This window comes from Etheostoma cragini, chromosome 4 (assembly GCF_013103735.1).
Source record: "Etheostoma cragini isolate CJK2018 chromosome 4, CSU_Ecrag_1.0, whole genome shotgun sequence".
In the NCBI taxonomy this organism is placed as follows: Eukaryota; Metazoa; Chordata; class Actinopteri; order Perciformes; family Percidae; genus Etheostoma; species Etheostoma cragini.
The window spans coordinates 8,996,377-9,009,093 of NC_048410.1; the positions used below are offsets into that span (position 1 = coordinate 8,996,377).

Below are 12,717 nucleotides of genomic sequence, written 5' to 3' on the forward strand. Positions count from 1 at the left end.
TATTTAGACACACACATGTCATTTTCATGTTTGACACATACTGTATATACATCGAAGGACAAAGCAGACTGGCTGAAAGAAATGATAAAGAAAGAACAAAAAAATGGCGTCTACAAAACTCCCAATCTCTTCTTGTCTATCAATGCTGAGCGTCAATGACACGCGAGTAGAAGAAGTAGATTCAATGGATAACCTTGTCACCAATTGATGTATATGTTTCAGTCAACTGATTTTGTTTGCTTTCTTCCACAATGTCGCACAATCCCTTATGGTCCTTGTAAACCAAAATATTCCCAAGCATGAAATGGAATTTAAACGAAGAAGATGCAAAAGTAACATGTTTTCCTTAGAGGTAATGTTTCTGCCATCAATCAAGTAGGATGCACAGATCCTGCCATAGGAGGAACGTGCACAGATACTGTACATATTGACTCTTTTCTCAAGACTTGACCTATCTCCATTTCTTAATTTCTCTTTGTGCCATTGCCAGTCAATAGTTTTTCCTCCTTTCTGCCACTGGTCAGTAGTTGTTTTGTTGTTGCTTTTTTTTTTTTTTTGGCGGGGTGGTGGTGGGGTGGGGGGGGGTGGTTGCTACTGAATTTGACAGGCTGTGGAGGGAGCAGCCTGGCAGCACATGCAGGTGGGGTTGACTGCTTTGGGGGGGATCAGATCCAGGTCCTCGTCATCCGGGATCTCATCGAGCCGGTACCCATCCTTCAGGAGCTGGATGTTCAGGTCCTGGTTGATCTGCTGCAGAGGCAAAAGAGACAAGGCACGGCATCAGCAGAGCTTTGTGACAATTTTGACAAATCCATAAGCTAAAAGCTACATTGCTAGTTAAATTAGTTTCTAAAAGTTCTAAAAAAAATCTCATCATTGATGTTCAAAAACATGGTGGTCCAAATTACTACATTTTTTCATAGAGCAGGAAGGTCATTGTTAGCAGTGGTGTGGGGCAAGAAGCACAAACAAACACAAATGATTTTACTGTAAAAGGAAGAAATGAACAGGAACTTGGATGAGAATTATGGGTAAATAATTACAGAGGAATAGGAATTGTTGAAGGAACCAGAATACACTTTTTTTCTTCAAATGGGTGCACATATACCTGGTGTGAAGGGTGTGACAATGGAAGTGGGCGATCAAGTAGTGATGTTTGTGGATTCAGCAAATGATGCTGTGAAACAGTATAATGCGTGTATAGATACCTGGTCCCTCAGACATCTCACCTCGGCTGAGGAGTATCCTGATGAAGAGTATCTGGACATGTCGAAGTCATCATCACTGAAAGACAGGAGACAGCAGCAGTTAGACACAAGCGTCTCAAATGAAGAGGGTGCAAATAATAGTGAAAAATAGGAAAATTACATCTAAATGTTTAAAGGGGTAGGTAATCTAGAAATGTAGTATTGCTTGCTGCTAGACTCAGATTTTTAAACAACGGTTTAAAATTGAAGAAGCAGAGGAAGAGACATCCTGACTTTTAGTCCAAGTATGGGTCAAGCAAGCCTAAAAAATACTGGATCCTGCATTTCCCATAATGCAACTCTGTAAGCTCTTTTATTCTACACTTCCTGCTAAATGCCCAAATCATTCAAACTCTCTGGTCCCAATTTGTAATGCCAACTTTCTGTTTTTTGTCCCTATTTAGTATTTAATAACCGTGGTGAAATCCTCAGGGTTATCTTTTTTCTTATACATTAAAATAATGTATGCCATGATCCTTTAAAAAACTGTAGCGCATGTTCGACAACATACAGGTCAACCTTTTTTATATAAAATGTGATCTAACAAGTAGTAATATCATGCTAATGTGGCTTTTTTTCCTCCAAATAAGTAAACCACCTTTAGCACAATGTAAACAAATGGAACAGAGCGACATTGTGCGAAGTCTCTGCACAAGAATCTAAAATGTGGACAATAAACAAACGGGTGTCCTGTGTGAATGTGAGTCAGAAAGCCTGTCAGAGGGTGTGTATGATGCAGTACATGATGTAAGCTTGGTTAGCTTCCAGAGTGCTCATTTCACACGAGAGTAGCAGCATATGGAGGGCACAAAGGGTGGGAATCATTTGTGTCAAATGCAGACCTGCTGTTACAGGGTGCAAGCAAGCACTCCTTCTGAGCTGCTTTTCCCTGTCCAAATCCTCCTCCCTGCTATCCTCTAATCCGGCGCCCTGGGAGAGGCTTTGCCCCTTTTTAGGACCCCATCTGTTAAGAACTCTCCCAAGTTGCTTTATGGATTAATTCAACATTATGACCTATATAAAACCTACAAAACTTCAAGTTAGCAAATATCCCATTTTTTCTACTTTTAGATCGGCCTGAAAAGTTTGTTCTAACCATGTCATATTTTAGTGTAATAGAACTTATACTAAATAATGTACATACCTGTCAGTGTCCAGTGCTACCAGGGGCTTCTCATCTGGGTTCTGGTCTAAAGAGGAGTAGCCTTTGTTTGGTACCACCAACCTGTAGATGAGAACAGAAAACGAGACGGAACACAAAGACGACACGCAGAAGACAGAAAACAAAACTTAAAATAAGAATTCAACAATCAACAAAAGTCTTTTACACTTTTCCCCAAGCAGTGAAATGCATTGTTAGTGAAACACCCACAAACACACTTCCAAACATTTCAAATCGTGGGTGACAGAAACAAGATTATTGGCCCGAGCATGGCGCTCTTCTATAGGCCACAAAGACACAAAAATTGGGACTAATCTGTAGCCTTCAGACTGCAGACGTTTCCAGATTATATTTTCCCCTCTGAGACTCGGAGGGCAGACTAGTTGGTAACCTTTCTAATATTTCCATTAATCCACAAGGGAGTGGGATAAGACAGACAGATGATCCAGTTGTCAATGCTGCTGGCCTTACTGGGTTTTTGCTCAGTGCACTGCCTCTTTTTTATCATTAATCACACCCACGAAAACATCCCATTTACAAAAAAGCTTGGTTGCAAGTAAGAGTGCCATTTGTTGTCAAGTTGGTCACCATCACAGGAAACAAGAAGGCTTATGAAGTGGTTACCTTGTCCTGGAATTCTTCTTGGGTTGTTGATTGACAGGACTGCCCACAGTGCCATTCTTCACTGATCCCTTCCTGGCAAGGTCCCTCTGTTTCTCTGGGCAACCACAGGATGTGAGGCCGTCAGTAAATACATGAATACATGTCATCTTCATGACCATCAGCTGTAGATTTATATGATTTAGTTTGTTGATAACAATAATCAAATATGTTAAACTGGCTTTTAGTCATCTTATCTCTTACACAACTGCTACACAGTTTACAGCCTGTATAGCCAGCACAGGCACAACCTTTAATTTAATTTAAATATGTTTTAGAGGATGTAATCCTTTGACAAAACCGAATACTTTGGAGCTATTGACTGGTGAGTTTCAGGAAACAATACTGTTCAGCTAACTTTTTTGGAACAGAGTCCTTGACTAAATACAAATGAGAAATCCTGAGCGTGACAAAGGCTTTGACAGCGTTACGGCGGAACAACAACAGAGGCAGCTTAAAAACGTTCCGACACCTCTGACAGCATACGCAACTTGCAATGCTGGGGAATATAATTTCACTGACATAAAATACTAATAATATAATAATAATATAAAATGAGAAAATATAGTTTGGTACTGAATATCAACTAATGACAAACAAAATGTTTGTGCTTATTTTGACCTGAATTCAATTTGCAAACGGTGGTAGGCCTATGGCAAATTTCATGCACAAATGTGGTAAATTATTTCTATTCTATGAGGGCTCTGCAGCCTTTGCTCCTGCTTACTGTTGAACCTTGATTATAGAGTGAGCCATGTAACGATTTGCAGTGTGCCAGTTGGGATACCTATTTGGACTTGCAGTGGTGAGGGCTTGTAGTTCATGGCCATGGTCTCTCCCTTGGTTTCAGGGTCTGTCTCTGAGGTGGAGGATGCCGCTGGATCCTAGAAAAATAAAAAGGCACAGTACAGTGCATGTTAGCTTTGATATGACTAAATAACAACATTAAGACTAACAGGTGGCAATCTTATTTTAGTACAATCTCATATCTTTCAGAAAGATATCCCAGGGTCCTGTTTCTTCAGAGATGGCATTGTTTGCTAATTCAGTAGCTGACAGGGATTACATTTGTACCCAATCTGTTTATAAGTAATACAATTCAAATTAACTTGTATAATACTTTCTTTGGACACCTAAAATTGAAAACAGTACTGAGGGCACAATCAACTTAGTGCACAGAGCAACCCACTGAACACAGGCCCACATAGCCCAGAAAATCTGAACCTGCTTGTGTCCAATACCCTGGCAAGGTTTCCCAATTCTATGTGCTACTATACTGTTGCTGCCTAGTTTGCAGCATCAATAGGCTTGAGTGTTTTGCGTATGTAGCAGGCTCTCTCTCTTTTATGTGTGAGCAGTGATGGCATGGCGAGAAGGCCGTGAGAGAACAGAGGGGGTTGCTGTTGGAGCCACAGTTTCCCCAGATTGAGAGAGGGGAGCCGGGCCGAGCTTGGCCTTCTCTGCTGACAGGGCTCCACATTATGTCGATCCCACAGGCCTCCCCTTGTTGCACTCTGAGGATCTCCACAGGCCACATGGACGAAGGCATTTGGCTTTCGACAACTCTGCATTCTCTACAGAGAAATGGATGCTGTATTTAAACGACTATAACTAAATAACTGCAGTTGAAACTAAGAACTTTACAGTTAAAGTTGAAAATGTATCCAAGGCTTAGGCCACAGACATACAGTATGCTACTTTTATAAATATGTTTTAATGTAAAATAGAATGTTTAATTAAAGTGTTAGATACCTTAAAGACACATAACAGGCCTAGGTGTGTTTATACTTCATTTAATGTTCTTTTTTTAATTCATAAAATCTAAAGTGTATTTAGCCCTCTAAGCTCTAAGGGCATTTGCACATGTTTTCTTAAATTTACCTTTTAGTTCACCTTTTTAAGATATTAGCATTAAACCAATCCCCATGGTAATATCTGGCTATGAAGCGGTGTTCATTTAGCGAGAATAATTAATGAGACTACGGTATGCACAATAGTTGGAGCAATCAAAGCAGAGCACACGGATGAGGCTTTCCCGCTGTAGTAAGCACAAACATGAGCCCTTTCTGTTCTGTGACAGGCCCTTCCCTTGGATTTTTTTTTTTTTAAATTCATTCTTGTTTTTCCACACTTTTCTTCCACCAAGAAAAGATACTGTGATGAGGTAGGATCGTATTGTCTGTCAAGTAAATATCTTTAAATTTTTTTGCAGAACTGACTATGAATAATAAAAGGGATTCAGTATCAAGCTGTCTGTGACAAAATTCACTGCCACTTCTTAAACATGGGAAGCACCAGACAGCAACCAGCAGGTAGCCCACAATAAACAAGCTAAAACTCCTCTTAAAAAAGAACAGCTTACACTAAATCAGTCAAAAGTTTGGCCTAAAAAAATTGCTACCAAAATTTCCCAGACGTCAATAAGTCCTTATGTGCACCACTTTGCTGAAAAGTCGGTCACAACAGTTATCTCATCCAAATAGGCCATCATAGGTGCCCTGCCACAGAAAGACGTTTTCACTTGCATTTTTTGAAATATGTTAGCTCCATATGTGTTTGTGATATGTCCTGAATGTGAAAATAAACCGCTACCTTCTCTGTCAGCTCTGGTCACTGAAAAGAAATAAGCAGAGAAATCAGGCTAATTACAAAAGCTGGTCAGTCTGATGCATAGACTGTTAATATGAATGGTCTATGGTCTGATGTCATGTTCACTGAGCTCATTCCTATTCATGAGCTCGCCCAGTTGCGCTGGGTAAAGGATGCTGATAGCCAGGCTCTCATTGGCTAGCTGTTAGCCAATTAGCGTCAAGCAGCTTAGCTGGTTGAATATTATTGATAACTGACACAAACGGAGCTAAGTCTTCCTGCAGGCTTTCAATACCATGCTAGGATGGCTTAAAACAAGGTAACCACAAAAAAATCTTACAAAGCCCATGGTAGAACTTCAGATATTACCACAAAGTAATGAAATACGTGTGGCAGGGCACTTTTAAAAACAAACATTAAGAACCAATAGTTCCCCGTAAAACCATTTGTGGGTGCTGACAATCATAGACGAATGATTAAAACCTGTCTTAAATATTTGGGGTGACACATTGATTTTGCTATTAAAAGCTGAACCAGTTAGGTGGCCCTGACCTCCAACATGCAGCCACATACACCTGCACTCACTCACACAAAAACATGTGTACACACTACCACATACACATATAAATGAGATGACCTCTCAGTGTATCAGTTTAATCACCCTATCCTACGACTCTTTTACTGCTGCTGCTGCTGATGATGAATAGCCACAAGGTTGCTGACACAGCAGAGACACCAAGCGACTGGACGGCTTATACATCACAGCCTCCCACTGGCCAATAGAAGTGTAGGCTGACATCAGGTGACCAATAACACAGTTGAATGCTATCCTTATGACGATGTAAACTGGGCTGCATCTGTCACAATTAGATTTAGTCTACAGTAATCATTCTCAAATGTCCTTGCTTGCTTGCTTGCTTAATGATGGGACAATTTGTAAAAGGGTAGTTATTGGAATACCATGTTTTGTTAAAGAAAACAAAAAAAGGATTTAAATTAAGGGCAGGTTAAAAAGGATTTGCAATCTGGAGCTTGAAACAGCTTTGATAATAGAAAATAACTCCGTGATTCCAATCCAAAATCTATAAAAAGCTGTTTTATTTGTGTGAAATGTATTCACAACAAGGAGGCAGGTGCCAAGCGTATTTCTGTAGTTTAGGAATCACAATGAAGATAATAGCATTAAGAGCATGCAGAGCTGTGTGTGCCACAGCAACTGTGATCCCGACACAATCAGTCATGGTTTCCATGTAAAGTGAGGGACCCACATTTTTGTTTGACTCTGGCATAATAATTACATGACGTAATAAGGAATAAACTATTCGATTTGAGTGTTAGAATATAAGCTGACCACAGACACACTGCGGCCACAGTCCATGTGTCTCTCTGATATTGGTTTTTACTCCGTGGAAGTCTTACTGGATGAAACACGGGAGCAGACTGATTAAATCTTCATAAGGAGAGGCAATTGCTGCGGCATATGAAAGAAGCAGAAGACTTTCTGTAGTGGAGATTGTCTGTTGTTCTGTTATAGCTGCTGGTGTTTAGCCTCATGGGTTAGGGCATCATGGGTATGGTAATGAACAGTAGACCTTGGAGCTGCTTTTGCCTAAACCCATAAGGAAAACTCTTAAAAAAAAAAAAAAAAGGGACTGCTTTTTCAGACTGCTTTTTGTGAAGTGCTGCGAATAAGGCCGGCGTATCAGAACCATCTATGGTGATAAGCTGTATTGCTGAAATAAAAGCTCAACTTAAAATGAAATCCAGGGAATAAGAAAAGTAAGTTATTGGTGGTCATATCATGTCAGATATTGTCCAGTGTGCAGGTTGGGCCTATATTATCCTGCCATTCAAACACAGTAAAACATTTGTCATGACTGGCTACTCTTGAGATACATCTATTTTAATTTTACTGGCAGGTCTGTTGTATAATCAACCAATGGGAGGGGATATTCTCTTACCATGGGCCTGCTCGGGCTAACCATCCTGAGGGTTGTAGTCTGCAGTATTGGTGTGGACAGAGTTCCTGTTCACGCGATCATTTGGGCTCACAGCCATCCCGAACCAAATAACACGTCACCACATGACGAAATGAAAAACCAGTGGGCGATGTCAGCTTTTGATAGAAACGCGCATACTGATGTGGATTTAAAAAATAAAAATCATGATTTTGTTCAAATGCATAGTTACATTGCCATGATACAATAAAGTAAATGATTATTATTTTGTAATTTTCTCATATGAATTATTTATCCAAACTCTATGGAGAGAGATAAAACGTTATAGCCGCTATCCTTTCATCTATTTAAAATATATATATAATCTACACCCATCCGCTCCAGTTTGTGCCAAAGCTGTAGATTGCTATCGGTTATCTCTCACAAGCAGATTATGTCACACAGCTGTCACGATTAACACACAAGCTAGACTAAAATGTTGCCGTATGCATTCAAAAGAATGATTGGTATACGATGTGTTTTTGTCTTTCCTCTCTTACCAAAGGCTGTGTCTCTCCGTTGACTGGAGGTACTTGGAACCGGTCTATTTCTTCCATCATTTTGGCAAAGCGTTACAAAAAAACAATACAGCAGTCAAGATAAACGGTGACTTATGCCCAAATATCCTGGTTGATGATGCTTGGTTGTCTGGATCCTTCGTTTTTCAGCATGATAGCAGCTCGTTTTCCTCCATCCTAACAGAGGTGACTCGACAGCAAAACAGCAGTACCGCCCCACTTCCGGGTCTATTGAGTGTTCATGACAAGTCTGACCAATCACAGAGGAGATCACACTGAAATGTGTATGGAAATACATTCATGGTAAATTAACAATATTTAATAATAATAGAAAGGTAGTATCATTATTTGTCAAAGAATGGACAAATCACTGGAGTTGTCTTAAAAGTGTGTTTACTTTCAGCAAGAGTCAGTTTACAGCAACTCAGCATAAGTACAGAAAATGATCATTTTCTGTATGCTGAATTTAAAAAGACACAGTCGACTGTGTCTTTTTAAAGGAATTTTGAATAAATTTAGTTATTTCTTCTTTCTTCTTCTTTCTTCTAATCTCAGGCTCCTCCACATTAGCCTATGCATGCTGCCTTCATGGGTAGGCCTACAACATGTGCTCTTTCACTCAGCTTTCATGATAAACGATCAAATGAAATACTAAAACAGCATTTTGGATGCAAGTGGTTTAAAAAAGAATTAGCAAAACCGCTCTAAGCATAATTATTCTAACAAAAGAATTGTATAAGAATACAGCGCATTTTTTATTTTTTATTTTCCTTTGCCTCCTGAATCATTTTTTTACAGTCAATTAATATATTCTGGTTTTATCCATTTAATCATTAAACGACAACCAGAGAAATATGTAGCCTATATTTTTACCTTCAAAAAATATGAGCGCAAAACACTGTTTCCATTTATCAATGTTTTGTGGCTTTCAACACTTGTAACATGTTCTCATAGGCTTATACAAATAAAATGTCGGTGATGTAAGGTACAGTAATTCGCAATTTGGAAAACAGACATTATAAGCTCGAGAGCCCGACGTGTGAGCTCCGTGTGGTGGGAATTAGCTTGACTTTTTTTGACTGACCGAGAGGCTGGTTGTCTTGGCAACATATATACAGCACCAGTCAGCTGCAGAAAAGCGAGTATTCTGTTGCTAAGGTTAATTAAAGGTTTCTTTTTTTTCTACTTTGTACCGTTGTGCTCTATTTTGACAAGGCTAAATAGCTTGTTGGTCAAGTCATTAAACAGCACTCTTTTCGCAATGCCAGGGCCTAACGTCGCAGCATCAATGAGAAAGGTAAATGCCAACTTTGTTTAGCTAGCTAGCGTCAAATAACCTAACGTTAGCTAGCTAGCTAACTTAGCTAGCAAAATGATCATGTATATGCTACCTCACAGTAAATAATTATTAATTAAAATAAAAGCAGTACAGTTAACGTTAGGAACTATTATGTTAAGTAAATGTTTTTTTCAAATTTTTTTTACCGTATTTGCCATTACATTTAACTTGTATTCCCACAGGGGTCAACTGTTCAGAAGGTAACTTTACCTGGTGCAAAGTCAACCAAAGCTGCAAATAAGAAAAAGGTGGGTGCACTTCCAAATCACAAACTCGGGATAAAATTCCAGAAATTGATTGAAGTTCAGAATTTTGGCATTTGGCTGCAGTAGGAAGAACCATGAAAACGTGCTATTACAACGTGATGCCATTTTTAATTTAACTAAGACAAATCTGTTCTGTATGTAACATTAATTACAGGATGAGGAAGAGGGAGTGGATACGGGTGATGGATGGGACGAGTGGTCCGGGAAAGCACTTATTAAGCCTCCAGATCAACTGGAGCTCACTGAGGCTGTAAGAATTCTTCATTCAAGTTGAAGACATTGACATGGGCTATGTTGAGGAAATATGGTTTGGACTTTGTTGCTGTTGCATAATACTTTTTTTCCACTTCGAATAGTTCATCATCATCTTTTGGTCATTATTTTTGTTTTTTGTGTGCTTCGCCAAATTAGTCAGGCACGTGTAACCTGTGATGTTATGTGCTCGGTCTTTTTCTTTATGTTTTAATGATATCATCAGGAGCTGAAAGAGGAAACCACAAGGATCCTCACTGCAAACAACCCATATGCCCCCCAAAATATTGTCCGCTTCAGCTTTAAGGTAACAAAGTTATATCCATTCTCATTACTTTATTTACAATACTCACTATAGATGCATCACTGCAATACTGGAGCCACCTCATATTGAATATTATTTCATGAGAAGGGCAGACATTCTTGCTTCCCTCTTAGCTAGCCATATTTAAAAAAATGTTTATCCCCCAGACAATTTCCTGTGCGTGTTTGTTTTAAAAATGTGTCTGATACCATGAATGTGTTTCATTGACAGATTTTCTTCTCACCAAACCAAAATCAAACAAAACTAAAGGCTTCTCTGCTCGCTATTCCTCACATCATTGCTTATTGTGTTTTGCAGGAACGTTCCTACAAGCAAACCAGTGTTGTGGATCAGATGGCTGTTCACTTTGTGATGGAGGGCAGCCTCCTGCATCAAGACTCTGATGAGGCTCGTAGACTGAGGGCCAAGGAGGGTCTCCCTGACGGTAGTTAATGAAACATGCTGCAATACTTTTCATTTTACAGATCACAGTATTTGTGAGATATTCAAGGCATATAATTTAGATTCTTCCATAACTGTACACAGTGTTACATAGTGTATACAGTGGGGCTCAAATGTTTGGGCACCCCAGGTAAAAATTTGTATTAATGTGCATAAAGAAGCCAAGAAAAGATAGAAAAATCTCCAAAGACATCAAATGACGGATTAGACATGTGCTTATTAATTATACTTTATTTTATTTCCGTAATTTACTCTTTCAAAATGACAGAAAAAAATGGCGTCTGCAAAATTTGGGCACCCTGCAGAGTTAATACCTTGTACTGCCCCCTTTGGCAAGTATCACAGCTTGTAAACGCTTCTTGTAGTCGGCCAAGAGTCTCTCAATTCTTGTTTGAGGTATCTTCGCCCATTCTTCCTTAAAAAAGTCTTCCAGTTCTTTGAGATTTCTGGGCTGTCTATCACGCGCTGCTCTTTTAAGGTCTGTCCATAGATTTTAAATTATGTTGAGGTCAGGAGATTGTAAAAGCCATGGGAAAACCAAAGTGGGGGTGCATGATATAAACTCTGCAGGGTGCCCAAACTTTTGCAGATGCCATTTTTTTATTTCCTGTTATTTTGAAAGTCTAAATTATCAAAATAACTTTTTTTTACATATTCTACAAATGTCTAATCTGTCATTTAATGTCTTATGGAAATGTTTCCATATTTTCTTGGCTTCTTTATGCACATTAATACAAATTTTACCTGGGGTGCCCAAACATTCGAGCCCCACTGTATTTGTGGTGTTGTTTTCTTCTCTGGTGTAATGTATACTTGGTGACACAAGGTGTCACTTTCAATATATGTGAATATGTATAAAATTGAAGACATGCTCAGAGTTTACATTTCAAAGTGGGACGTTTTTTTTTTCTACAGTCAGATTATGATTTATTATTTTTAATATGTCCAGAGACTGCAACCGTTGACACTGGAACAGAACCGGATGTGGAGAAACCAGAAACCCCGGTAAAAATATGTTTTTATATACATACATAATATGTTGCACCGGTTTGTGTTGAACAGTATAAGCTCCATTTTAAACAACGCATGGCAGGGTCCTTTTGATCAACATTTTCTCACATGCTTGATAATGCAAGTGTTTGATTACAACAGTTTCCCCTGTTGGTTTTCAACAGGCAACACCTGTAGAGGATGGAGGGGAGGAAGCTGGAGAAGAGGACAGACCAGACAGTGTTGCATCCAAAACTGAAAGGAAGGAGCCAAAAGTTTCTAACCAGTTCAACTTTAGTGAGAGGGCATCCCAGACCCTCAATAACCCACTGAGGGTAGGAAGGAGAAGGAGAATCTTTTGTCTTGTCTCAACAGACATTTTCTACACAATATTTGAGATAACTGACATTAGTACATACATTAGTCATAGCCTAGTGCCTTAAAAGTTTGAGTTGTATCATTTTTATTTTCCTGTAGGAAAGAAGCTGCCAGACTGAACCTCCTCCACGCAGCAACTTCTCTGATACTGCTAATCAGGTACTGGATTCCCAGACTTTTCACACTGTTGAGCATCAGTGAATATATGTGCTCACAGCGGTTGACTATAACTCTATTCTCTTTGCAGTGGGAGATCTATGATGCATATGTGAAGGAGCTACAGCAACAAGAAAAAAGTAAAGAGAAGCAGAAAGCTCTAGCTTCAAAGAACGATAATGACAAAAGCAAGAAGAAGATGGCGCTGATGGAGATTCAGGTAAATTGAGTGCTCACCAACTTTAAATTTAACATGCATCTAATATTTGCATCTTAGTCCAGTTAGTTATCTGATATTAATGTTACAATACATACATTATGTCACAGTATGGTGGGGTGAGGACCCAAATGCAGAGATACGGAGGCAGGCAGGAGCAGGTAAACAGGGCTTTATTGT

The 12,717-nt window shown here is 39.2% G+C and overlaps 2 protein-coding genes across 4 annotated transcripts in view; one reads left to right on the forward strand and one right to left on the reverse strand.

The window, feature by feature from the left end:
* Positions 1–21: 21 nt before the first annotated feature.
* On the reverse strand, positions 22–8,418 carry fam219aa (family with sequence similarity 219 member Aa). Of its 3 annotated transcripts, none has more exons than XM_034870492.1 (6): positions 8,156–8,418; positions 3,857–3,953; positions 3,034–3,127; positions 2,392–2,472; positions 1,209–1,284; positions 22–750 (listed from the first exon to the last, which is right to left on the reverse strand). In XM_034870492.1, the coding sequence occupies exons 1-6, from the start codon at positions 8,213–8,215 to the stop codon at positions 592–594; spliced, it is 567 nt and encodes a 188-aa protein (XP_034726383.1). In that variant the 5' UTR covers positions 8,216–8,418; the 3' UTR covers positions 22–591. The 3 variants fall into 3 exon arrangements, with proteins under 3 accessions (XP_034726383.1, XP_034726384.1, XP_034726385.1); XM_034870493.1 differs by having other exon boundaries at positions 528–750; positions 1,230–1,284; XM_034870494.1 differs by having other exon boundaries at positions 616–750; positions 1,109–1,284.
* Positions 8,419–9,215: 797 nt separating this feature from the next.
* dnai1.2 (dynein, axonemal, intermediate chain 1, paralog 2) overlaps positions 9,216–12,717 on the forward strand; it is a 20,337-nt gene continuing 16,835 nt past the window's right edge. The window contains exons 1-9 of the mRNA XM_034870480.1: positions 9,216–9,470; positions 9,695–9,760; positions 9,933–10,028; positions 10,257–10,337; positions 10,653–10,779; positions 11,746–11,801; positions 11,972–12,121; positions 12,264–12,323; positions 12,412–12,540. Coding sequence (XP_034726371.1) covers positions 9,435–9,470; positions 9,695–9,760; positions 9,933–10,028; positions 10,257–10,337; positions 10,653–10,779; positions 11,746–11,801; positions 11,972–12,121; positions 12,264–12,323; positions 12,412–12,540 — 801 coding nt within the window. The 5' untranslated portion in view covers positions 9,216–9,434. The remainder of the gene's footprint in view (positions 9,471–9,694; positions 9,761–9,932; positions 10,029–10,256; positions 10,338–10,652; positions 10,780–11,745; positions 11,802–11,971; positions 12,122–12,263; positions 12,324–12,411; positions 12,541–12,717) is intronic.

Excerpts from the sequence above, each read along its gene's own strand:
- fam219aa (XM_034870492.1), bottom strand. The coding sequence starts at position 8,215 with ATGATGGAAGAAATAGACCGGTTCCAAGTACCTCCAGTCAACGGAGAG. Across the intron at positions 3,954-8,155 it reads ACGGAGAGACACAGCCTTTG|GATCCAGCGGCATCCTCCAC; the intron begins GTAAGAGAGGAA and ends TTATTTTTCTAG. Across the intron at positions 3,128-3,856 it reads ACCACTGCAAGTCCAAATAG|AGAAACAGAGGGACCTTGCC; the intron begins GTATCCCAACTG and ends GTGGTTGCCCAG.